Source organism: Cebidichthys violaceus, unplaced genomic scaffold, assembly GCF_023349555.1.
Source record: "Cebidichthys violaceus isolate CVI_PGR_0920_01 unplaced genomic scaffold, fCebVio1.0.p SCAF_2, whole genome shotgun sequence".
Lineage (NCBI taxonomy): Eukaryota > Metazoa > Chordata > Actinopteri > Perciformes > Stichaeidae > Cebidichthys > Cebidichthys violaceus.
Genome location: NW_027176372.1, coordinates 2,591,166 through 2,619,110, shown reverse-complemented (window position 1 = coordinate 2,619,110; position 27,945 = coordinate 2,591,166). Strand labels below are relative to the sequence as shown.

Sequence of the window (27,945 nt, the reverse complement as noted above, 5' to 3'; positions counted from 1 at the left end):
GAATATTTAATCCTTTAGTTTCCAGTCAGACTAAATGTCTTTAATGCATTATCTCACAGGAGTGGAGCTATGTGCCCCAGTTTAAAGTCCTCATAATATGACATTGAGTTATGATTCATAATGTTTATTAATGTTCCTCGAGGTCAAACGATACAAACATCTACCTACTGATGATCTCAACGCTGTTGAATGTCTATATCTGAACAGAAGTTTTACTATTCAAACTACATTTTAGAAACCGTTTGCAATCATAGCTACAGATTGCTTTTAATATCTATTAGTTTAGTTCTGTTATAATGAGAAGAATTAGACTGGAGGATGAATCCTTGAGGTAACGTTTTATTGGCATGTTAAGGTATTCAAACAGGAAACAGAAGCTATCATCACTGCAGTGAGACCCAGTGAAGTGAGACAGAACCAGCGCTCTGGTGTTCACGTGTGTGGCGTCTGAAAACACTGCAGCTGAGTCAGACACATTCCAGTCTCCTGAATCTGTCCGCAAAGTACCCCACATCAACCTCTTTGGAAAATAAAAAACAACTAGTGTTGGTCTCTAGTAGCAGAACATTCAGAACAATGATAAACATCTACCATATTCAGGAATCAGAACTGTATTTATTCTCTCTATTGCACAAAATCCACCACCGTCTCTAAAGCCTGTCAGGCTTCAACACCCTTCAAACCTGACTCTCAATGTCTGCAGTCCTTAAACCAGAAGCATGTTCTACTCATTTAACTCCTTAATAAGTAGTTAAATGCTATTCTGTTTTGGTTTATGTCAGCTTTGAAGAGAACCTGCAGACTAACATGTAAAGTTACTACATTGTAGTCGTAGTATGTCAGTAAAAGCACCTTTCATAGTGGTTTCAGTAGAAATGTGCCGATGATTTACGCGACGATACATCGAGTCCGATGATCCAGAACATCAGCGGTAAACAGTCCGCCGCTCTTCTCTGCACCTGAACGCCTCACAGCTACAACACCTGAACGCCTCACAGCTACAACACCGGCTGTGTTTTAGTTCGTCTGTGTTTAGCGGAGTCGATGTACTGAGGGAACCTTTTCATGGACCTACATGTGACAATGTTCCCTAACCCTTAAGAACCCACGCTGACACATGAGGTCCATTTAGTCTGCTTTAGATCCTCTATCATCTTCCTTTACGGAAAACAGGGTTAGGGTTCTAATGTTCTAATTTATCCAGAGCAGTAGAGCTGCATCAGGTCTGGGTGTGTCTTCATTTTCCTACAATCTCAATATCAATTCAGAGAACTGTTTTCCAGCTAACTGGAATATTAACAGAACAAAGTGGATAAAAAGCAATCGTTTCAACAGATTTACTCTCAAGAAACAATTCTTTTGGGTAAAAAGTATAAAATATTTCAATAAAAAGCGTATTGATGCACCTTTCTATAATATTCTGAGGATTTCATTCGCATTAATAGCAACAGAATTAATGCAGAATCTGTTTCTATATCTCAATGTACATAAAGAGTTTGGCCCCCGTGTCGTACGAAATAGAAACGTCTCGATTCAAAAGTAAAACTTCCTTTTCTACTTCGTACCACAGAAAACTGCAGGCGTGATAACACCCATAATTCCCCCTGTTTGTCTGTCTGTCTGTCTGTCTGTCTGTCTGTCTGTCTGTCTCTGTCTGTGTCTCTGTCTTTCTCTCTGTCTGTGTCTCTCTGTTCATGAGAGTCTCTCCACACTGGGGGCGTTGTCGGAGGTCGTCGACACCTTTCTCTGTTTGGTCCCGTACACCGCCTGCTCCTCGGCCTCCAGCCGCCTGTACCGCGTGTGGAAGAAGATCACGAAGCAGCAGCTGAAGAAGGTGCACAGCCCGGCCATCACCATCATCGGCACTGAGGGGAGAGATGTCCACAATCAAAAAATACAACTTCAGCTCAACGTCTCCAATAAGTCGTCCGATAGAGACGTCAACGTCCAGGAGGACGTGAAGATGAAGCGTCGTATAACAGGAACACAGAGGAACTCCAACAGTGGGAATATAAATAATGTATACATATTGTTCTTATTGTTGCTATAAATGAGACTATGAGGGGGCTGCCTGGTGTCAAATGTTTCAAAATGGGGGAAATAATAAATATAAAGACTCATACTGCCACACTATTTATTATGCCAGGACAATATTCAGGATGTCAAAAATACCAGCATGTTGCACATCTGGTGTCATTTTTGTAGTATGCAAGCTACCCACCCCTCCAGCTGAGGACCGCGTCCCCACAGGTGGACAGAGGAGAGTCAGCGAGTCGCTTAGTTAAAGCCTGGAGGAGGACGATGTAGATGACAGACTGGACCTGTCTGGAGAAGATCCAAACAGCCACCATTAATACATACAGAATCATTACACATGGAGTACACAGAGGAAGTCCAGCAGACAATCAGTGAGTGGAAACTGGATTACAAAAAAATACCTTCGAGGGCACAAACAGCATTTCAGGTTGTTACTGTATAATCAACAGCTTTCTATAAGATTTGTGATTTGACTTTGTGTGCTGGCTGATTAAAGGACACCCTGTGTAGAAGTGTGTCACACTGTACACAGAGAGCAGTACCCCGACACGAAGACGAGTCCGGCTGACGTGGCTTCTCCGACGGGATACGAACACTCCACCGACAGCTCCATGGCCACCGGGTATATGGAGAAACCGAAAAAGCCAAAAAGAGAGCAGACGACGGCCACGGCGACTTTCTGCTCCTGCATCAGAGACACCTGAGAGGAGGAGGAGGAGGAGGAGGAGGAGGAGGAAAGACAAGCAGTCAGCATAGTGGAAGGAGGAGCGGCGGACACACAAACAGGCGTGGCGGCTTTCGGACTCTTCCTGGCTCCACGTTCTCACCACTGAGAAGGCGATGCATGCGAGCGCGGTGAAGCTCATGTTGACCTTCGTGGCTTCGATGAACTTCTTGGTCTTGTCGACGTAGACGCCGAGAACGGCGGCGCCCACGATGCCAAACACGATGAAGAGGGCGCCGCAGACGCCAGCGAATGTCTGCAGCGATGACAAGTTACAGGTTCATGATTTTACTGCTCATTTGATACCAATTGGTCCAATTAACACCTCATTTGTTCGCCGTGGAAATGGCTGTGACGCCTCTTACGTTGGTGTATCCCTGCACGCACAGGATCTGCTCCAGCAGCGTGGAGAAGCAGGTGAACACAGCAATGCCCGAACCGAAGCACAGCAGCAACACGAGGTAGGCTTTGTTCGTCAGCAACTGAGGAGGAGACACACACAAGGACTTGTTTCGTTCAGCACCTCTAATAGACTGATAATAAGAGTATAGAGGCGGCAGGGAGGAAGGAGTATGACATGGAACAAAGGTCCCAAGGCCAGAACCAAACCTTAACTATTATAGTTTAGTTTTAGTCATCAGATAATATTTAACGTTTTAGTCCATCTAGTCTAGTCTTCCTTCCCTCCAGCGGGTCCAGCAATACGTCCTGGGTCTCCAGCAGTGTGGTGTCAGTGTTGGCTCCCAGAGAGGAGGAGGAGGAGGAGGAGGAGGAGGAGACGCTGTTGCTGCCGGGAGCTGAGCTCTCCTCCTCCCTCCGGAGCTCCGACTGCAGGTCCAAGGCTGTAATAGAGAAACCGGATCTGGGTCTGTCCACGGTGGACCGGTCTCTGCTGGAGGATCTGGGTCTGTCCATGGTGGACCAGGTCTCTACTGGAGGATCTGGGTCTGTCCACGGTGGACCGGTCTCTGCTGGAGTCTGAGCTGAAGGAGTTTCTGGTGAACCTCCTTCAGCTCAGTGAACCTCCTGGTGAATCCGGGTCGGATTTCACCAGAATCCGACCCGGTGGCACCGATGACGAGCATTAAGAATAACTCTATAGAAACAGACCATCTTGTCTCTGATGGTCTCGTTTACTGATGGAGGTCATAAAGAGGATCAGGACTAAACTGGGCCTGGTTCATAACCCGTTAATGTAGACTCAGTGGGCTTTTCCTGAACCAATGAATGCTCCGTCTGGTTCTGTGAACAGGTAGTGCAGTGGGTCTGGACAGAGTGACGGATGTGCTTTGACTCCTCACCAGTTTGATCCCCTGTAGGAACGGCTCGGAGCCGGAGGACTCGGCGCTGGCTGACGGCGGCGTGGAGGGGGTGCTGCTCCGTATCCCCAGTGTTGCTAGGAAACAGATGACACATGCGGGGACCGCATAGACGAGCAGCTAGAGGAGGGATGAAACACACACACACACACACACACACACACACACACACACACAGAATGTGATGATAAATGGAGGTTAGCACCTGGAATCAAAGACCATCCATCATCATTAGCAGGTGAGCTGCCACACAGTTCAGCTGTATTAGCAGCTGCAATCCCACAATGCACCTCTGGGAATCCTCTGATTCTATGTCTACTGATGTCTTCTTTTTTTTGGGACAGTTTTGCTACAAAAGGTCCCCGTAAGATTCAATCCAGGGACATTTCAGTTGCCTATTTGCACGTCCATTAAACATGGAGCAACATTAGCGTTCATGGAACCACACGGAACAATGTCAGATAAAACCAAAACAATAAGTTAGCACATACATTCCAAAAGTGAAAAATGTTCAGCCAGCTACTGATCAGCATCAGCGCACTAAAACCTGAGCGGACTCTCTGCTGGTTCAGCTCACCAGGTCTGGGATCTGTGCAGGTGATCCAGCGATCACAGGAGAGAGGATGCTGGCGAGCAGGATGCCCAGAGGGTTGGCTGAGGAGGGAGAAGAGGAGTGGAACTGAGAGTTATTCTGGTTTCTGTCTGTTCACCACCAATGCTGGTCTCGGGTCTTATCTTGAAGTACTTTGTGTCTTTGGCTGTACTTCTGAGATTTAGACCAAAATTCACGAGACGCTGTCATAACTCCATCAGCCAAACGTATCGTTTCATCAAAAGGAACGTCTGATCATAGATATGCCACAAAAAAAAAGTAAAAGAACAGAGTTTATATTTCACCATCTTCAGTCACTTTACACTTTTAAACCAGATATTTAAGAAACGTTTATTTCCAGCTAAAATGACTGAATTTAAAGAGTTGACGAGAGGCTACAGAAATAAACCTGTCGATATGTAAAGTCGGTGTGGCCGGTTCCCCTCAGCAGCGATAAATCACTCACACATGGAGGCGATCATGTTGGCGGTGGCGCGCTGGTGCTCAGGGAACCAGAGGGCGGCCATCTTGGTGGGGGTGAAGATGATGAGGGGCTGAGCCAGGGCCCCGAGGGTCTGACCCAACATCACCAGCAGGTAGTTGTTCGAAAAATCCTGGCCCATGTAGATGGTGGCCCCGACGAAGCGCAGCAGGGCTCCCAACATGTTCAGCCAGGCTCCCAGAATCAGCTGCAGGGTCGAGACGGAACAAGACACAAGCTGAACAAAAGGACCAGCAGAGCACCGAAGACTCTCCTGTCGTCAGCAGGTCCGTGACACTGACTCAGAGCAGGCTGTAGGGAGGGTCATACCGTGGTCCGCAGCCCGAGGGTGTCCAGCATCCACGTGGTCCCAAAGCTGAGCGGTATGGCCACCACCATGTAGACCAGAGACAGCCAGTTCACTTTCTCCAGAGAGGCCTGCAGGAACTTGGCCGACTGGTCCGCTACCGGAGCAAAGGTCAGCCATAACTGGGGAGACACACGAGGAGATCTGTTCAAAATATGAGGTCCGGAGATCGATGACCGGATCAGTTCTTAAAGGCCGAGGTATGAATTCAAGATACAGATTTTCTATGTCACGTGATATTGATTATTATATGGGAGGGCGGCTTTAGATTATGAAATACTTTTACGTTCTGTCTGAACACACAGTTGTTACATCATCAGCATCTAGAAGCTCCTTATTTCAGGAATTAAAATGATATTTTTCTTATTGGTGCATATTCATATATTCATAGATAAAAGGCAACAAAACAATAAGATACCTCAAAGAAATACATCAAAATGTAATGATAAGAGGTTTTAAAAAGCAGATGTCACTGGTGAAAGAGACGGAGCTTAAAATATAAATAGTCAGTTAAATCTAAATATTCTGAATACATATCGTATCTGTTATGAATGCGTCATAAGAGCGATGTTCTACTGGAACCGATCAGAACAGGAGAACTATACCACTCTGCACATCTGCAGTCAGTAAAGGTTTGACGCCACAGAAGTTAATTCATTACATAAAATGTGTTTATTAGAAGGTCATCTCAGCAGCAAATGCATCAGCTGTTTTACTGATTCATATGGGTTATTATATTCTTTTAAAAGGACATATACAGTCTTTCATTCTTTTCATTTTAGGATTGTTAATATTTATCAAATATAACCCCCGTATTTCTTCTCAGTGGTCCCTCTGCAGTATGTCAGTGATCAGGCGCGTGTTGTCATGTGACCCGGGCACAAAGAGGAAACGCTGCGACTCCCTGGGCTCACGTGAGACTCTCATGTGACTCCTCTGAACGCACAGCGCTCTGCCTCTGCAGACCAACAGGAGGGTTTCCTGCAGAGCGCCAACTCACCAACGTGTCTTCGTGGCGTACTTTCACTCAAGTGTGATTTGGATTGCGGGACAATGACGATATTGTTTTCACTGGTCGTAAAAAAGATTTTTTCCAGGCAATCTGATTTGTTTGGTGCATGTAAAAGTACGTTCCACACCACAACCGTTAAACCTCATACCAGGATGAAGAACACTGGCCTGTGACCGGTGCTCATCAGGTATTTAAACACAGCAGCATGAAGGGCAGATGCAGCCTGTGGGCTAGAGTGCAGATCGATGTGATGACACACACAGAGCGACTGAATGAATCAGACCTGTGGACCAAACGCCGAGAGGCAGCTCCAGTCCGACTCTCTCCGTCTGGTGACCGGTCAGCTGAAGAGAGCGCACAAAGCCGGTCCTGTGTCCCACAGAGGAGACGCTTCCTCTAGACCGGCTTCTGTTTCCAGCTCGTCGGTCCGCTTTTGACAAAAACCTGAATGCGTCTCAGCTTGCAGCTTCACAATATCGTTTCACTAACCGCCACGTTTCTAGTTTCATATCGTACTGAGACTACAGCGCTTCATGCAGACGCCTGTGAATAGTTCAGACGGTTCACAAGCACAGGAAGAAAAGTCACACAAGTTATTACAAATGAAATAAACAAAACACATGTTCAGGTTACACAACATGTCCAGACTTGTGTAGCTTTGCCTGTCAAATTCAGACTGCATCCCTGTCTTCCTTTTTGTAAATGTCAAATGAGAAATGACACGTATAATTCCATAATAGAGCTACACTGATACATTATTGTTGCGATCAGTATTTTCGTTACAGTGGTGAATCTTAAAGCCGTTTGATGCAAACCAGTCGATAGAGACACATACTGTATAATGTGTGCCACTACTAAACATGATAAGTGAATAATAAAAGGCTTTTATGTTCAACAAAAATTGTTACAAAAAGATATTTTGGAGTCAGACAACAAAAGAAGGTTAAGAGGGTCGTCTGGTAACCGCAAGGTCGACGGTTCCATCCTTGCCTGGGATGTGTCCCGTGTCGAGGTGTCCCTGAGCGAGACACTGGACCCCTAACTGCTCCCCGGGCGCTTCTCAGCAGCCCACTGCTCCCAGTAAGTTGGTGATGGGTTAAAAGCAGAGGCTACATTTCATATATGTGTAAAAAATGTATATGACAATAAAATAAATTTAATTTCCTTTCATTTCATATGGAAGGTGGGGCTGAGTGTCATCAGTACGATACTCAGGTTTCAGTATTGAGTGTGAAACACTTTCAATTCCTCACAATGAGTAACGTAAAACTACAAAAAACAACAATTGTCTCGACACAAAGCAACCACACAACAAATAAAATACAGTGTAAAACTTACAAATATATATATATATATATATATATATATATATATATATATATATATAAATATAAAATCAGAAAATGGCCGATCAAAAAATAATCAAAACAGATTAATAATATGACATTCAATAGCAGCTTTTATTATTTGACAGTGTAATTAAAACTGTGGCGTAATTAGGGTTTCTGAACCTCGAGAGTTTTATCTTTATTTCTTTTAAATATGAACGTATAGTGTTTCATGTTCTTGCAGTTTCACAAGACGCCTACATCAGACTGAGGAGACACAAATCAAAGGCCGGCCCACCCTCAGTCCTCAGTCCGCTAATGTCACACTGATTGATGTCCGACAGGCTCATCGGCTGTTATTCGCCACCTCATGAAGGAGTCTCCTCCAGCTGAGCATCCTTTGTGAAGGGGGGGGGACACTGGCCCCCGTGGAAACAAAGGCTCCCACAGAGAGAGGACGAGTCCCACGGGAGCTGGAGAAAGGTGACGGAGGGCTCACTTGTCATGACTGAGCCCCTCCAGCCACACTCTGCTATTCAATGACTACACCCCCGGGGATTCCTATCAGATCCACCAAACAGAGGGAGCCCCCCCCCCCCCCCCCCCCATGTCATCTACCCCCACCAAGATCACATTCAGTGAACTTTTTACAGCACTACCTCTATTTGAAATATACAGATTTAGTTTATGAATACAAAACATAAATTAAAACATAAATCATGATGCTTTATTTTGGATTAAGCTGCAACATTAGTAATGCACATACATGAAAGCATAACTAATTATAATCTAGTCATAACAATAATACATATTCTGAACGTACTTTTGGCACTTTTTTATATTTTATTTTATATTAATACTTCTGTATTGTTACTGAAGTTGTTTTTGACAAAAAAATAAATTACTTTAAGTTTCAAATGCAACAGTATTTGTACACTGTGGTATTACTATGTTATAGTATTTCCTCCACCTCTGTCTTGGCAGAAACTGTCTTCCATACTATTAACTTCTGGTTTTCATGAAGATTGTATGAAATTAAGTCAACGGTCTTCTGATTCACCGTGTTTTCGATACTAAAGTTTGTTTTTTCTGAAGAACACAAGCTGCAATTTAGCTCAGTCAATTTACCGTAATTACGTTAAGTTATTTACCGTAAAATAACGTTATACCCGCAACAACAACAACAACAACTCACCGTGGCGTTGGAGCAGTTCAACAGGCACAGGACGAGCAGAACGAACCACCTCCTCTTGTACACTTTAAAGAACAGAAGCTTCTTCAGCTCTGTGTTCGGTGTTCTCGGAACATCAAAGGAGACCGAGGAGCAAACAGTCTGAATCTCGGCAACATCCTCCTCCATTAGTAGTTACAATGTTGCAAAGTAAATCCTTTAAAATGCGAGCTGTACGTCCATTGTGTTGTGTTGTGTTATAATGTAATTGTATCTGATAAATGGACGCCGGGAAAGCAGTTTAACGGCCCCGGAAGAAGTCGCTTTATGAATCAGGAACACAGTCGGGAGTGTTCTACTGTACCAAAGATCAAAGATCTTCTATAAACAGGATGGATCTCTGTCGTTGAAACAACGGCCCGGGATATACACACAAACGTCTAGAGCTATAACAGTTGAAGCCCATGAATGTTGATTTTACGGACATCATATGACAACTACAAAAAGTCAAGGATGACACTATGAAGTCAGACTTTGAGTCCTTCTTCCACCAAGGACCACAAAGGTATTCCGCTATTTAAAGGGGACATATCATGCTTATTATCAGGTTCATGCTTGTAGTTTGGGTTTCTGCTAGAACATGATTACATGTGTTAATGTTAAAAAAAACAACATTATCTGTCTCATATTATCCGTCTGAATTTACCCGTATCATCCGTCTGTCTGAAACGCTCTGTTTAGCACCTGTCTCTTTAAGTCCCCCCGAAAAAGTCCGGTCTACTCTGATTGGCTCGCTAGAAAAATATTAAGAGAGTTAAAAGAAGCATCATATCATTTGGGGCATTTCTAGCGCCGTCTGCTGTAACCATAGACTGTGTATAAAGAAGTGGACGTAGTCATCATCGTGACGTCACACATTTGTTTGTGGACTACAGATTTAAAGCCTTGAGTTTGCTGATTTCGCCGTCGCCATCTTGGATTATGGTCGTCGCCATCTTGGATTACGGCCGTCGCCATGTTGGTTGTCTTTTTTTGTATAATAAAATGAAAATACACAAGTACAAGTATTTCAAAGTTGTACTAGTATACACATTGACCTGTAGAGGTGAGGGTTTCTGGTTGCCATTTGTGTTTTCATATCAAACATGTGTGACGACTCAGGGTTCATAAATCACTGCCAGTTACAATTATGCACTCTTGTTTTGAGTGACGTTTTGTCCTCCCACTGGGGAGTGTTCTCTCTTGTCACTGGTAAACTGAAAGGAGTGAGAGATCTTCATCTCTTCAACTTCTCTGAGTGCACTAAGCACAACGTGACACACTCCTAACTCTCTTTAACCCTTTGTGAGTCTTTAGCGTTAAGTTTTACAAGTTCACTTTATAGGAAAGTGAAACTAAGTGAAACCAGGACAGTTGATTCACGAGTCCAGTTAAGGGTTTCTTATCAAACTGGTCTAAATGTCTTTTATTTTGTCTTTTGTGTATTAAAAACATAGACATGATACAAATATTGATGAAAAAAAGACACTGTCACAATAACTTCAATAATAATAATAATAATAATAATACATATTATTGTTGGAACAATATTTTGGAAATGTGAATAATAATTCATAACCTGATGGATTCATCATGAAAATAATAACAAATGCTCACGTGTTAGAGTGAGCACTGAAAATGATAAATTAAAAAATGCATCATTTATTTATATAAGCTGGGCCAGGAAGTCCAAGTATTCTGGTAAGAAAAAGAAAACTTTTTTTTGGAAATGCTTGATTTATTAAGTTTTTGGAAAATCAATTACAGTGAAAACCGTCTATGATGTATTTCAAACTCAATTCATAGGGAATCCCCATGTTGTCCTCGACCAAGAGGGTTAATATAGTGCATTCAGAACGTTTTCACATCAAAGATCTTCTATGAACAAGATGAAGCCTTATGCTTGAATAGTTTAACATTCCCTCTCATCGATCACATGACGCTTCATAGTGAAGACAAACACTTCAGATCTTGTCTTCATCAGTCTTTTAGATGCTTTCATGCAAACAGGATTTTGAATGTGTGCTTAAGCTCCATGAAGAGCTGGTAGTTCCAAACTTCTTCCATTTGAGTAATATAGAGGCCACCATGTCTTATGAACTTTCAATTGATATTGTAGCTGTCTACGGCTCTGCGCCTCGACACCGTCCTGTCTCTGAAGTGTGTGTGTGTGTGTGTGTGTGTGTGTGTGTGTGTGTGTGTGTGTGTGTGTGTGTGTGTGTGTGTGTGTGTGTGTGTGTGTGTGTGTGTGTGTGTGCCTCTCCAAAATCACGTCCAATCAACTGCATTCACCACAGGTGGACTCCAATCAAGGAAACAGCTCAAAGACGATCAAAAGGAACGGGACGCACCTGAGCTAAACTTGTGTGATAGTTCAGCTTTCTAAAAATCTAAAATCCTGTTTTGTCATTATGGGATATTGAGAGTAGATTTATGAGGGGAAATAAAACATTGAAACCATTTTAGCACAAGTAAGAAGAACATTATTTATATAGCACCTTTTTTTTTTAAACACGAGCTACAGAGTGCTTTACATCAACATCAGAGCAGAAACGAGAGAACACACATACTAAGCGCATACAATGGACTTTGACAGTCCTGGCTTTAAGTCTCTGTAATCTGAAGTGGAGGCGGCTCGTCCCGTGGCCTCTTCATACGGAGCTCACCGGCTCTTTGGAAATGACTCAGACTTGATTGAGTTAGGGTAACCACAGCCTCCGGAAGGTTTCAATCGAGTTACTCTGCATCCTGCACGAAGAATAAGAAGAGGTTCTGTGTTGTGGTGAAGAGCTATGTACACAGATGAGGAAGAACAGAAACATGGCTTTTAGACATTTAAAAGCCTCTTGAGTGTCAGCAGATGTTGGCCCGCCATCCTGCTAAAGACAGAGATTTTGGATAACCGGGGCTACTTTTTGTTTTTCGACATTGTTTCCAGTTAGGAACCATATTTCATGACAATGGGTTCGACCGCATGCTTCCCACCCACACTGTTGCATAACTCTTAACCACACCGAATCTCTACCCCAAACCAGCCCTGATCTTAACCTCGCCGGAGCGTCTTCAACCTCGTACCCAGACGTAGCCACCTGGAGGCGTGTGGGTTAACGTCCGTTTGAATTCCAATGATAATTCTGCCGCCCGAGTGGAGCACACTGAACCCGGCCTTGGATCGCTGCGTTGGCTTCCTGTGCGTCAAAGGATCCTGTTACTGGTCTATAGAACACTGAATGACCTCTGACCTGCTGAAGAATCTGGAGCAGGTGTACTGAGAGGATTCAGGATCAAAACAAAGCAATTACGGCATTTCTCACCATAAAAAAAACATTATTTGTTCATTTGTGTTTATAGCTTCCTCCACTGCTGAGTCTAGGACGCTTCTGAAAGAATGAAAGGTACGTTTGTAATGTTTAGTTTTATGATTTCAAATCAACTATTTCAATGATTTTCACAGAAAGTGTTATTTTGATAATTGAGTTTGCACGATGGCAACTTATGTTGAGGTGCAAATCCATTTTTCATACATCTACAAACTGTATATTTTGCATCTTTCTTGATAATTTATAATTGCGCTCTTTCCTACCGCTGCACAACAACTTCCCTCAGGGTGAATACAGTTTTATCTTCTATAGTCTTTATTTTTCAACAGTTTCATAAATGTGACAACTGCAAATTAAAAAAAGGATAAAGTCACATTACTGTGAAGATGCATCTGTTTCACTTTACAATGAGTTTAAAGAATATCATCGACAGTTGGGGGACAATATGACAATCATATCTGACGATCCAACACATTCTGTTTGAAGTTCATTTCGTCTGTTTCTCCATTCTCCCCCCCCCCCACACACCTGTCCCCACTTCCCTCATCTGCGCCGCAGTCACCTCACCTGCATCTCATTCCCTCATCGACCTCTCTGTTCATATAACGGCCCATTAGAGCCACGAACCTTTCCAGAACCTGATCCGGCTCCGCTCCCATCACCTGGACCCGGAAGCCTTCACGAAAAGCCACAGTTAATATAGAGCAGGTCTGTATGTTTGGTCTTTTCTTCTTCTTCGTGTTTGCTGCATTCTCCAGGAGAAGCTGGAAAACATTACTTGACCTTTTGTAAGTCAGCTGACCCGGTTCTGGATAACTGCACGAAGATGGATGGACCTGAACACTACTTGTTTTACTGATAAAACTGGGAGGAGACCCTGAAACCCGCTGGAGGGATTGCGTCTCCCAGGTGGCCTGGGAACGCCTCGGGATCCCCCAGAATGAGCTGGAAACTGTTGCTGAGGAGAGGGAAGTCTGGGTCGGCCTGCTGCCACCACGACCTGACCCGACCCGACCTGACCCCGGATAAGAGGAAGACAGTGGATGGATGGATATTTTGTTTTCTATTTTCATTACTTTACTATGTATACACATGAATAAATATGGGTGAATAAAGTTCTACCTCTTTATTTTATTTCTTTTTTTTAATCTTATTTAGTTGACAGTCTCGCTGAGGTGTTGTTTTTTTTTTTTTTTTCTTTTCTTTTTTTTGACATTTAGTAGCTGTTCTGGAGCTTTTGATCGTAACACATGATCTTCCTCGTCAGATGGATGAAGTTTACTCCGTTGACATGGAGTTGTAGTTCATTTTTTTGTTTTTAGCTTTTTATAGTTGAGATTCAAGCTTCATTTTTGACATTTTGAAAAAAAAAACCTTATCTTGGATCAGAATTAAATATCTTGGGCTACGATTAAAAAGCTTTTCTTGTGCTCACTGCCAGCATCTCATTGGCTGCGTGTTTATTAATGAGTCTCTTAAATGTTTGTGAAATTCCAGAAAACTTTTCTTTTGTTATATCTTAAATGGATCTATTTGAGCAGACAGTTACTATGACATTAAAGCTCTATTTGTGTCTCTCTCTCTCTCAATGAAAACAACCATCGACTCGGAACTTATATCCTTAAAATTAATAATGAATGACACACTCAGCGGATCAATTTTAAAAATGAGTTGCACTCATCCACCCCCAGCCCCCCCCCTCTCCCCCCTCTCCTCCTCCTCCTCCTCCTCACACGCTGTCTGTGCTGTGCGCATGCGCAGCGCTGCTCCGGGATTGTGCTGTTTCGGCCTGTTCCGCGGCCGCTCGGTCATTTTCGCCTCTTTGTTGTACTGCTAGTGGATTTAACTCGGATTCAACCCCAATATCCAGCGGACCGTGCTGCTCCCAACCAGGTTAGTTCGTCTAACTCTGGACCGCCTCATGTTGCTCCTCGTGTTCCGTCTCCGGTGGGTTCTATCGCCGGTTTACGGTCCCGGTTCGTGCACTCCCCCCCCCTCCCTCCGCTCCACCACCACCACCACCTCCTCCTCATTTTTCGCATGTCTCTTTCCGCTTGGTGCTACGGGGCATGCTATACGTGCTGTTTTGTGTGTGTGTGTGTTGGTGTATGGCGGCGCCGGGCCCTGCAGTTGCATGCATAACATGAAGGGGTTTTTTTAAGGGAGGAAACGTGCATATTTAACGGTTTAATTTAAATGCTAACCACCGGGATGCACGCACGGTTAGCCGGCCCCGGAGAGGAGAGGAGGCTCCGGCTGCCTGTCTCGCTGCCTGTCTCGTCATGTTTTTAAACGCTGTTGTTCCTCTCGGCACCAAACACACAATTCTTCTTTATCATTGAGCCGGAGTGCTCTTGAAAAACTAAAACCCGGGTCCACCATTAGGCTAACCTCTTCCTCCTACCGTTCAAAGTTCAGTGTGTGTGTGTGTGTGTGTGTGTGTGGAGGATCTACATGAGGTTTAGATTAAATCAAGACAGAAAGTTGGTGCATTTTTTTCTTCTTCTTCTTCTTGGGTGGATGTCGCCCCTCCACACTGCTGCTGCAGCGAAGAGCCTTGTGTGACATTGTGTGTGTGTGTGTGTGTGTGTGTGTGTGTGTGTGTGTGTGTGTGTGGGGGGGGTGCAGAAAACAGCCAACAAGTCTGTGCCTTTTTTTTGATTCGTTTCGTGCATCTTTAACATGTTCAGGACACCACCAGGCTTCACCTTCTGAGGGTTTCCTCGACTTTGCCTCTCGTGCAGAGGCAGGAAGCGGTGCTGGGTGATCAGCAGGTCACAGTGAGAGCTGGAGGAGTCTGAACTGGGCTGGATGTGGTCGTGTGTGTGGAGAAAGCTTGGTCTCAGCCACATCTCTCTCTCTCTCTCTCTCTCTCTCTCTCTCTCTCTCTCTCTCTCTCTCTCTCTCTCTCTCAGCTAGTCACTAACACCTGGAGTCCTGTTTCACTCTGACACCTGACGGATGTTTCAAACTTTCTCTGTGCAACACGTGAGCGTGTTGCACTGGATGTTTGTGACGTCCCCACCTAGTTATCAGGCGTGTGAAACAGTGTTTCCAGCTGTTCTAACCATGTTTGCACGGTCAGTAAGACGTTGGACTCGGAGGAGATTTTAGGAGTTTTTAACGAGGTGATTTTACTGCTTTATGGACTAAAAACATCAGACATGAATACTAATTCAAAGCAATGTTTGGGATCATTAAAGTTTCATTTTCTTGGAGATTTGTTCTCGTTCTGGTGCAGCGACCGACTTTTCTTTGTTTCGTAGAACTTCTTGAAAAATTCAGGTTGAAATGTTCTTTCTTTTTCTCCCCGCTAGATTTAAGAAAAACCAGGTTTGTGGACCAGAACAGATTTAAGTTGCAGAGTTCATTTCAGTGTGAGGTTGAGTCTAAAACCTTTGACTTTTCAACCAAACGTAGCCAACTTGTAGCGCAGACGTCTCATACGTCTGTTGATCTGCAGCTCATCACATCGATGCTCCGTGAAAAGACTTTTTTTCTCGGGGCGAGTTGAAGCTCGGCAGACTTTCTGCGTGTTGACATTAGAGCTACCTGAGGCTACGTCGTGCATGTCGATCTGGTAACTGAACCTCCACAACCTGACTAACAGGGTGGGCTGCTTCAAAGCGCTTCGCTCACATTTCTACCTGCTAATTAATTCAAATTTTGTGATATTGAAAGGAGCCCACGGGGTGTGAGTGTTTCTCTCTCTCTCGCTCTGCTTCGGTGAGCTTCAATAGCTTTAAATCCTGTAACTCTCTGCTACTAAAACGTGGTATAACAGCCGAGCCGCTCTCTGATGTCTTCATACCGTCGCAGAGGAAAGAGATCCAAGTCCGGCCGCCCCCCTGGATGAGGCTTTCCCCGCTCGCTACTTTTGATTTCCCACAGAGCGTCGATCAGAAGTTTAAAGGATGCCCCTCTGTGCCTCACCCCGAAAAAAAGAGCTGAACCTGGAGGCTGAAGGACCTCGCTGCCCCGAGCGACGGCTCTGACTGGGCCTTGGCCCGTGTCCAAGAGATACCATATGATACGGCTGTTGCATAACGCGGCACATGCCGGCCGAGCCCTGACTTTCACGTCCGGTTTCTGCTGACTTTGTAGGAGGAAAAAAACAAAACAACCCAAATGCCCTCTGACCTAAAGCTGAGTAACAGCTCATGAGTGCTGTAGCAGGATTTCTACTGCATAACGACAAGAAGGACATTGATTTTGACCCCTAACGTGCGTCCTCGCTCCGTTTAAACTATCTTAACGGTCCCACTGGGCCGTCGGATAAAGCTGCCTCTCCTCCAGGACTGTCGGGCAGAATGTGGCCTCTTAAGGGCTGCTTGATGATGAAAGAAAAGTGATTTTAAACTACAGAACATGCATTCCCCCCCCCACCCCCCCTCTGTGGCAGGGAAATGATGCCAGACAGCCTCCTAAACGAGCTACTGAGTAACTGTGGAGGATTAAATCCTCAGCACCGCTCTCACTTTCTCCTCAGCCGTTTGACGAGAACTGAGGTATGATATTCAGACGGTCCATAATCTTAGATTCTGATTGAACTTATTGATCTTTAGAAATGTTTTCTCATTTGCGCGTCGCTGGAAAACCGGCAGCGAGTTTCAAAACCCTCCACAGGGTTTATCATCAGATGTCAAGATGCCGTTTATGATTCTGTAATTTAACCACTTGTGTAAAGTTATCACAGCTACGCTCCTCGTATCCTCCGGCAGTGTGTCGGTCATTGACACTATATTTTGTCAGAGCAGAAGTTGAGCCAGGTTCAACTTGTGTGCCAACACACACAGAGGTCTCATTGAAGTGGATGAAGAGGCTTCGTGTCACGCAGCGCTGCTGCTGTTGCTCTGGACACACCGTCGATTTAAACCAGCAGAGTTTATCAGTTCATCTTTAAATCGAGAGATCGTTTAGTTCTGAGGGATTCCCACAAAGTAAATCCTTCTGAATTTCTTACATCAAGCGTTCCTGATAGCGCTGCCGTCTGAGAGGACGAAAGTGACCAATCGGCCGCCGGATGTTCAAGTGTGCAAGTTCAGAGCACTTTTCCCACCTTTTTAGTAACTCTTTAGTGAAAGGAGGCACAGTCCTGAGAACCTAATCCCCCGGGGAGAAGGTGGCTCATTTAAAGGAGAATGAAGAGACGCTTGGAGTGCTGTTGTGGGTTAGGGTTAGCGGTTAGCGGTTAGCGGTTAGCGGTTAGCTCACCAGTAGTTCACCTACTGGCCGTGCGGGTTGTCAAAGACGCGTGGATCGGTGGTGATAGGGCGAGGCTGTAAGACACGACACTAATGACTAATCTACACCGAGCCCGTTTCCATCAGTCACTCAGGTTTTTTTATTACAATTACAACAAATACACAACTCAGGTAAAGATTTGAAGTGATGCTTTTTGTGTGATTCTGTGAGGAGAAAGTCAGTTTTACAGATTTGTCGATTTGAAATAACCTGACAAAGATTTTTTCTAGTTTCCATGAGTCAAAAAACAATGTCTGTATCTGCATCTGGTCCAAAATGTGATGGGTTCTTATGTGGCCCATGCTACACCCTTCAACCAAATTTGATTACATTTGGGTGAGTAGTTTTCCCGTAATCCTGCTGACAATCTGACGAAAAGACAAAAAGCAGAAAAAGCTGATTTTAGAGAGCGATGTTTTCTATTTAGATCAGGGAAGCTTAACTCTTAACTGGCCAAGTTATAAAACCTGAAGCAGCTTCAAGAACTTAAGTCAAGAAAACCCTCTGAAGTGATGAGTCACTATTTAAACTAGAGCACATAGAAATCCTGATAACAAAGATTCTACTGTGTAGTCAGTGCACATAGAATCATAAGAAGCAGCTGTGAGACCAGAGGACACAAGAATACACATAAACCAGTGCAGAATGTAAAGAATACACATTAAATCAGTGCAGAATGTAAAGAATACACATTAAACCAGTGCAGAATGTAAAGAATACACATTAAATCAGTGCAGAATTCTAAAAATACACATTAAATCAGTGCAGAATTCTAAGAATACACATTAAACCAGTGCAGAATGTAAAGAATACACATTAAATCAGTGCAGAATTCTAAGAATACACATTAAATCAGTGCAGAATTCTAAGAATACACATTAAATCAGTGCAGAATTCTAAGAATACACATTACATCAGTGCAGAATTCTAAGAACACACATTACACCAGTGCAGAATTCTAAGAACACACATTAAACCAGTGCAGAATTCTAAGAACACACATTAAATCAGTGCAGAATTCTAAGAATACACATTACATCAGTGCAGAATTCTAAGAATACACATTAAACCAGTGCAGAATGGTATAAATACACATTAAATTGGTGCATAATGCTATAAATACACATTAAATCGGTGCAGAATGGTATAAATACACATTAGATCGGTGCAGAATGGTATAAATACACATTTAATCGGTGCAGAATGGTATAAATACACATTAGATCGCTGCAGAATGGTATAAATACACATTCATCACAACGGTGTCCTCGGGTCAGGTGGGGCCACGCTGACTCATCATCCAGATGAGATTGACGGCCGGGCTCCTGCTTCCACCGATCCGATCTGTTTTATGTCAACGATCTGGAGTAACTGCTCGTCAACAGGTCTGAGAGGATCCCAACGGTGTGCCTGGCTCTACGTTGACGTGAGAAACAGACGACACTAAACAGTCGCTGTTCCTCTCTCTCCTGACGTCCCGTCTGCTTCGGTCCAGAGGCTTCTTCTTGTTTCATTCAGGGAGAACAAGGTCTTCATTAAGTCAGTCTCTCGTGGGCCGCGGTTCTTTTCGGTGCCGGTTTCTTGTGCAGGAGCCTAAACGGGAGCCGGTGTACATTAAGAGTACGGAGGCTGAAAGCTGCTCTGGGAGGGTTTCTCTTTGGGCTTTTTAACAACCCCCCCCCCCCCGGCAGCCATATTAGACGTTTTCTAAACTTCATCGTGTCTATGTCAACAGTACAAGCTCCACATGTTGATTATCTGCACTGGTCTTGACTGGTAGTTGATCATTCCAGCTCTGCCTCATGATTGATTTTGTTTCAGGTTTGATCCTCTATTTGATTCATTGGCTTGTTTGCGTATGAATCTGGTTTGTGGCTCGTTAGGTTGCTAAAATCATGAAACTGCAGCTGCTTGTTTCACGTTCGCTTCGGAGAGGCTGCTAGATACTTTCTCGCCTCTAACCCAAAGTCTAATAGGATGTTGTTGAATGTGTTTACAACAGTGTTCTTCTGTCATATTTTTCCAGTTTATTTACCCACAGCTTGTTTTCCACCAGCACCACCTCTGAGAGCCAGTGACGTCTGTGTTTTAACTGCCAAACTGTGGAAATATTTCACTCTTTATGCCTCCAGGGGGAAAAAAAAGCAATCACTTGTTATTACACAAGTTGATTTACCAAAGCTGCAGATACAAACATAACACTATTGTGCATCAAATGTATTTATTTTAACACCAATAACCAGAGCCCCGCTGCCCGCTCACTCAGCTTCTATATGAATGATTCACAGGAAACTTAAACGGTTGGTGTTGTGGATGGAGAGCGTCTTCTCCTGAAGATGAAACTAAGGCGTATTATGATTCATAAAGATGGAATTTGACATTTGTTACGAGATGTTTATCACCGCCACTGTTGTTTCGCAATCTTCACGGGAGGCTCTCGTGAAAGAAGCAGACAATTTCACAGGTCGGCTTTTATTAGCGGCCTGTCAGCTGTTTGATTAAACGACCGGGTCAGAGGGTCAGAGAAAGGTCTTTGTTTCACACCGACTTCTCCTGAAAGTCTGCGACACGGAGACGGCCAGGTGACAGCGATGTTCAGCGTCACCGTCAGGCTTAACGAGCCCAGGAAGCCGTCTGTAAATGAACGTCGGTGGGCCAGATGAGGAATTAATTACCGGCTCGCCTTGTACGGCGAATGAGTAATGGCTGTCGTCTCTGGGCCTCCGGGCCCACGGTTTGTGGTCAAAACTGGAAAAGCAAGCCGGAGCCGGTTCACCAACTAAACCCTCGTGACGGCTCGCTGCTCGCTGCAGCAGGTTCCCTCTCCACCGCAGGACTGAATGTGTTCAGTGTGTTCGCTCTGAGCAACGGAGGTCGTTGGTTTAAAATGATGCAAACGCTTTTTGTTTTTTTTCACACAATGTAGGTCCTCTGACACCGACAGCAGATGAGGGTTTATTAGCACAGCAGTCACTCGGTGCAGGGGGTTGTAATAGATTACTTGATCAGTCAGAAAATGCTGGACAAAAATGTGTGTGTGGACAAAAGAAGCAAATTGAAGTGATCATTTTGGCTTCAGGAAATTGTGATTACCTCTTTTGTTTTCTGACATTTCATAGAGCGAATGAATAATAAGTTGATCATAAGAACTACAAATGGATTCATCCCTGGTGACATCGAGTGTTTCTTTCGTCTATGCGTCGTCTCCCTCCTGCCACCGGGACCATTTGAAGTGATCTGACCCCTGACCCCTCCCTGGCAGAGTGGATCTCACTGTGTCCGGGGACCCCCCCCCCCCCCCCCAATCCTCTCTGGCCCCTCGGGGTCTCTGGTGTCATTATCATGGAGGTCAGCAGGCCAAGAGCCTCAGAAGAGGACTACTTTCACCTGAGGAGTTTTCTCTTAACGGTGTTTGTTTTGCATCAGTGACAGGTGTAAGCCTTGTATGATACATGCCAATATGTGACTAAAGATCAATATTACAGTATGAGGACCAGTTATGATCAGCAGTATTTTCATATTTCAGTTATTATCTCCTGTTAAGGAAAGCTTTTGTTGTTAGAACACCTGGTTTATTTTTCTCTGGTGCACATGAAACATGAGGAGTGGAAGCCACCATGTGTGAACAGATGAAAAGAAAAGATGAAAAATGTCACCGACAGAAACACTCAGATATCCAGGAAGAGGTTACGGTACAATCCCGTTTTTTGTTTTTGTTCATAGTCAGATTTCACTGGAAATCTGTTGCATTGCTTTAATGCATAAAATGAGAGTTAATTAGTTTGATCACTTCCTGTTGTAACGAACAGATTCATTCCAGTTCTTTGTTCTACGTATGAAGCTATTCGTCATTATTGACTGTATTTTGGGTGCGCTGGGTCGGACTCGGCGGGAAGTCAAATTAATTGCTTTGCGGCACAAAACGGCAATAAATTTGCTTTACAGCTGAAACGATCCATCAATTAGTCGAACAGTCTGTCAACAGCTAATTAATTGTCAGTTATTGTGATTGTCAATTGATCGTAAGATAAATTCTGGAGACTAAATGTGCTGCAGTCTGCTGCTTTTTGTAATCCTATATTAATAATAGTAATTTCAACTTTGGACTGTCAGCAAAAAAAGTAATTTCAAGATGTCATTCTGACAATTATAATCAGCTTTTTCCTGTATTTTCTGTCAATTTGAAGAATAAAAAAGTAAATAATCCCATTAATAGACAGTGAAAGTAACCGCTAGCCTAGTTGTAGCCCTATTTAACGCTATTCCATTCACACTATAGTGTTTGTTCTTCTGCATAGCCGTCACCAGATCCTTTCCTTGCTGCTGTAAGATCAAATGGTGCAACACAAGTAACGGAAATGAAGGGCAGCATCCTCCTTAAAAACAGGAAGTAAAGGCATAAAGGGAAATGTGTTTTGAAAGACATAGAATAGAGCATGTAGAGGCCGTGGCTCAACGTTTTAGTAGGCGATACTGGAGAAACCAGCAGCAACTACAACCCTTACAGCCGGTACAGCCTGGCTGAACATAGGCATGTCTGAGCTAGCCGCTAACAGCGCTAACAACGACAACAGTGCTGACGTAGCTCACTGTTTTCACCACACACACACACACACACACACACACACACACACACACACACACACACACACACGTGATGGGTATCGAATGACGTAACGCCACTCTATTGGTATCAGTATCACTTTTACTGTACTGATATTATTTTTAATGATACCCATCCACGGAAAATAAACATTGAACATGGCTAATGTTAGCACTCACAGCCGTCAAGCTAGCAGGTTTATTACAGTCATGCGACACCAAAGATAGCATTTTATATATTGATTACTATCAGGATTTAATAAAGTTTCTAAAAATACTTCAAATGGCCAAAAGCTATTGATACAAACCTTTGAGTATAAAACTTATTTTCAGTGCTTTCTCTGGCTGAGAGAAACCAAGACCTCCACCTTCCACCTCCCTGCTGTGCTGCTGTTCATGTGGCTTTAAGCAAAGCACTGAACTCCAGCCTCTCACCGGCGGGACGTAGGTGTCTGCGGTTAGACCGGGTGTAACTGTAAAGCAGAAGGATGCACGCTCAGCACACCTTCCCTGAGTAAATACAGGGTTTGAATGGTGCATCGCCGAGGCATTGTCAGGGTAAGTGGCAGGTGGAGGACTCTGGGAACACTCGGCTCACCAAAGAAGTGACATTTGTGACGGGGAGCTTTTCTCACGTTCACTGAATTGTACAAACCTCACTTTGTGCTCCAGTATAAAGGGTTACTCTCTGACAATTCATGCTAATATTCAGCATTAAAAGCAGAACGTCAGGACCTTTCAAACTATGTCCAAGCTCTCTTTTATGTGATACATGTTTTTTCTCCAGCCTTAATCATGCTGTTGAACAGATTACTGTGAGCGCTGAGCCTCAGGACGCTGTCACAGAGTAGAAGTCAGACTTTAATTTAAGTGTGTTTGCGAGGCTGTCTAGAGGCAACGTGTTAACGCTGTCACTAGAACACAATCTTTATTTGTTGCGTGTTCAGGTGTTATTTCGTCTCTACTTTTGAGCCGCGACCAGCAGCTCAATGTCTCGCTCCGTCGGTCCACAAAAATGTCTCCGCTCTGTGGCGGCCGTAGTCTTCACCCTAGGCTGAAATGTGACATGGAGTTTAGGGCGATAAGTCATTTCGTATCTCGATAACCAGATATATATCTCAGGATATAGCATGTTATTTTGGTAATTCAGTAAATATGAAGAATATATGAAATGTATGACATAAGCCATGGTCTTCGTCCAGCATTTATACGTAAAATAACGTGACAAATGAAGAGTATTTTCTCATTTAATTAAGAACTTAAGTGCAAAATGAACGGTTGCAAGTGAAACTAATAAAGAAAAAATGTATATTTCCAGCTATACACTGACTTTACTAACAAGCACACAATTATAGCTAGAGGATGTGTTTTCTGTAACTACACTGAGGTGTTCCCATCAGCAGAATTCTTATCAGAGAAGATGGAGTTAGCTCGTGCTCGTTATCACTTTAGATGAAATGTCAGTTGTGTTTCGTGATATTTATTGATACTTTCCCAACATTGTCATGCGCTGCTCTGATTAGTTGCTCACAGCAGACGTTCGATGCGATTGATCCGTTGGAAAACCTCCCGACTCATTTCATATTTCTCCTTTGATTAGCGATGTAGCGCCTCTGCTCGTTTCCCCACCGAGCCTCGACGAGCCTAATACTGCTTCATAAAAATGTGATAATTCCTTTGATGTTGTTGATGTAAAAGGCCCAGACTGTAAAAAATTAAACAAGCGTGAGGCGTTGCACTGCCTCACTCCTTCTCTTTGGATGCTGCTTCCACACCAGGATCATCTCCTCGGTCTCCTTCAGTCAGAGCCACAACTATAAGTTTAATATCTTCATTTTCCTACATTACAAGCAAAATCAAACCCCAAAAATCGAAGCTTTTACATTTATAAATGCATTTTAACAAATGATATGTTACATATGGTTATATATTATTTGCACTGCAGCATTTCAATTAAACACAAACTGAAGTCTGCGGAGTTACACAACATCTGTGGTTGTCCATATCTTTATCTGGCACCATATTTCACCAGACAAGAGGGTCGAGCTGGACGATCCGCAGAAAATCTATCTATTTTTGACCATACCGAAGTATTGGTTTGACTGCATTGTCGGTTTGATTATTGGTGCTTTTACAAAAGTATTAAAATCATGAGATTTTTGATTATTAACCATCAGTAATGTGGATTTAAGTGAGTAAAGGCAGTTAATAGAACAGTCTGGTAACACCAGACCACGATATCCAAAATACAACACTACCTAGTCTTCACTGTGACATTGATGTAATATTGAATAACTGCTCTGCTCTACAAGGACATAACAAGAGACCAGTCGGGTCTGCTGAAGTCCCAGCCCCCGCCAAAATAAAGCACCATTTGGTGACTGCTGGTGGTCCCCAGGATGATTATCCGGGATAGAGAAGAGCTGCTTAGCATCTTGACAACATGTAGCAAAGATTACTCCGCTGCACCCGGAGCCTGGCTCTCTGCTGGGACTTGGAAAAAAGAAACAGAATGGGAGTACTTGACATTTGGGTGAGGAGACAACAGGCACGTTCAGTCCTCTGACGGCCTGTTATTTAATCAGTCGGCTGTCTAGAGGTCGACGTTGTGGTCGACTCGGGCTCATTCATGTTTCTCAAACAGCTTTTTAGTTACTGCTATCAACCCATCTGCCTCGCCGAGATAAACGCTGAACTGTACGGCACAATGATTCTGCCTCGCTGCATCGTAATACTGTAGAAGTGCGGTGTAATCCGGCTGCCTTAATAATACCTGTGGTGCTGGGTGTTCCGGAGATTGCACAGCCTTGCATTTTGGGGCAAAAAGAAGGCGTGGTTTCTCGACGGCTTCATGACATTTTGTGACAGTTGAAGGACATTTTTCAGTCACGTTTTGCCAACAGAATTTCTATGAATACAATCATTTGACTTTTCTTGTTATCTTGTTTTTCCTTCACTCTGGGAGCAGCAGTCAGCTGTGCTCATTACGTTTATTTAATGACTTCAAAATGACTCTTTGTTGGTATCAGTACTGCCTGTCGAATTGCATTAAAATGACTTAATGGCGTCGTCCCAGACTTCTATTTCAAAGGGCGGTTATGTTCAGAAGAGCTTATCAGTGCTTTGCAGTTAGAGAAGGCTGTCGCTGTAGTAGGTGTGGTTCATCACGGGCCTGCTGTTGGAAACCTAACATCAGGGACCAGGACCTCACTTGTAGACAAAGATGTCTTAAACCTGCATTCTCTCTAGTGTCCACCAGGGGGCGACTCCTCTGGTTGTATAGAAGTCTAGTCTAAAATGACTCTACTTCTCAGTAGCAACACTTGAATAATTGAGCTTTTGAGTTCAGCTGGTGAAGGCCAGCAGTGAAGTCGGTGAAGCTGATGCCGAGAGCAGACCCCACAAACTGAAACTCCTGGCTGTCTTCTGCTCTAAATAGACATGCAGGTGGCAACTTTCTGACAAACGTTTCTTCTTTAACAGGAACAGGGTTAGTGGCAGGTTGTATAACACTGATCTCACACATACATTTTAGAAAGTTGAAGTTAGAAACAGGCGACAAACTCCGGTTCTGCAGAGGGAAGCCGATACGGAAATGTCTTAAAAGCTGCATTCTCTCTAGTGTCCACCAGGGGGCGACTTCTCTGGTTGTATAGAAGTCTAGTCTAAAATGACTCTACTTCTCTCTTGATTTATTCCCTCAGTAAACATTGTAAACATGAGTTTATGGTCTCAATCTCTAGTTTACAGCCTTCTTCAATACAGCATGATGTTCATTTAGTACATTATGCTCCATTTAGAGTCAAACAGACCACAACTTTAAACCCGTTCACCGTGTGTTTGCAGTTCGTGGAAGTTAATTGTAACTTTTTAGGTTGCCTATAAATGTCTTATTCAGCGTTCAGTTGTACTTAGCTCCACCTTCTCATCAAACCAAGATGGCGACGGCCAAAAACATTGACTTCTTATATAGAAAAAAACGCATTTAAGTAATTCATTTGTTTGATGTCATCTTTGACATTTAAAAAGCAGCAAGGAAAGGCCTTCACTGCGACAGCCCTAAACCGTTAATGTACAACGTGTTGATGTAGCCTAGCCTGTCAGCAGATTCATAGGAGCGCTTTCATTTGCTGTGGAAACACTCGCAGTAGTAACAACCCTCATCCCTGAGGATGTGATGCTTTTCATGTTTCCACTAGCAACTCCTGTTTGTGTGGAGTAAACTGAAGAGCGTTGCAAACTAAAAGAAATTAAAGGGGAAGGTCCTTACTAATCACTGTTTAATTGACAGGGGATCTGCAGAAACAACACCGCTATATATGTCACTTTAAATCAAAATAAAGGGTTTCTTATACAAGCCGTTACAGTGACTGTCGTCAAAGTTTTCATAACGATGTATGAAATGACGATATGGACGTGTTACGATGTGAAAGGGGTCACTGGTAGTGATGATTACGGAGCTCCATAGTGAGTTCCAGCTCTTTGTTTAGCCGACTTCACTGTTTTGGCTCCGTCTCGTGGTGCTTTTGTGTGCTTTCAGGGGATCGCTGTAATAAGTCAGCGCACACTACCTGGTGCTCAGACAGAATATAGTGAACTTAGTGGTGCATTTAGCAGCTAAAGAAGACAATGAATGAAAGTGACGTCTAGTCGTTTGAATGAGTCGATGTAAGAAATGGTGATTAGCAGGACTCGATGTATTTCTTTTCTAGCAGATGGGGAGAGAGAGAAGGGCGCAACATGCTTCAAGTGATTTCTTCAGAGCCTCGTTTGAATCTTCCTGCTGTCGGCGTGTCGGACTGTTTACTCTTTGATATCTCCTCCTCATGTTTACGGCTTTGTCTGTCTGCACAGTGCGACCACCGCATGCTCCATAACGGCGCCGGTGTTGAGTACCGTGAAGGATAACAAAGCCCATTTGGGCGATGCTAAAAGCACACGCCGTTTAGTGGACACATACTGTATAGCTAATGTGTTTTGTGGCTCCGGTGGGAATACCCGACCCGGTTAGCGTATGGAGCCGGTATCAGAAAGGAACCGGGTAATCTTCCCAACGTCGCCTCTAGGATCAGTTTCCTTCATCCCATCTTGAGCTACGCTAAGACCGGTGTCCATGATGGAAACCACTACTGGTCCCCACACACACACACACACACACACACACACACACACACACACACACACACACACACACACACACACACACACACACACACACACACACACACACACGGGTTTCATCCATAGACTGTATGTGAGAAGTGGACGTAGTCGTCGTGTCGTCACCCGTTGGTTTGTGGACTGATGTTTTGAAGCCTCGAGTTCGGCGTTTTGGCCGTCGCCATCTTGGCTTTTTGCAACCAGTGAACGCAAGTGACCATATTTGGATGATGGAGGAGTGACGCCGTGGTAGAGACCTGTCAATCACTGTGTAGCCCCGCCCCTAAATCATCCCCTGCTGTTTGACTCTAAATGGAGCATAATGTACTAAATGAACATCATGCTGTATTGAAGAAGACTGTAAACTAGAGATTGAGACCATGAACTCATGTTTACAATGTTTACTGAGTTAATAAATCAAGAGAGAAGTAGAGTCATTTTAGACTAGACTTCTATACAACCAGAGGAGTCGCCCCCTGGTGGACACTAGAGAGAATGCAGCTTTAAGACGCTTCAGCACCAGCTTCCCTTTTCAGACCTGGAGGTTGC

At 43.9% G+C, this 27,945-nt stretch overlaps 2 protein-coding genes across 3 annotated transcripts in view; one reads left to right on the top strand and one right to left on the bottom strand.

Annotated features, from left to right (window-relative positions):
• Positions 1 to 323: 323 nt before the first annotated feature.
• On the bottom strand, positions 324 to 9,348 carry slc49a3 (solute carrier family 49 member 3). The gene is made up of 10 exons (XM_068714102.1): positions 9,056 to 9,348; positions 5,484 to 5,642; positions 5,139 to 5,361; positions 4,658 to 4,734; positions 4,063 to 4,200; positions 3,127 to 3,243; positions 2,865 to 3,017; positions 2,580 to 2,737; positions 2,222 to 2,325; positions 324 to 1,865 (listed from the first exon to the last, which is right to left on the bottom strand). Exons 1-10 carry the CDS (start codon positions 9,218 to 9,220, stop codon positions 1,693 to 1,695), a joined length of 1,467 nt encoding a protein of 488 aa, XP_068570203.1. The 5' UTR covers positions 9,221 to 9,348; the 3' UTR covers positions 324 to 1,692.
• Positions 9,349 to 14,198: 4,850 nt separating this feature from the next.
• The window catches only part of LOC137875118 (polycomb group RING finger protein 3), a 45,770-nt gene continuing 32,023 nt past the window's right edge, over positions 14,199 to 27,945 (top strand). The window contains exon 1 of one of the 2 annotated variants that reach the window (XM_068714100.1): positions 14,199 to 14,283. The gene's annotated coding sequence lies outside the window, so the exon portion shown is untranslated. The other variant, XM_068714101.1, reaches the window with a different exon arrangement.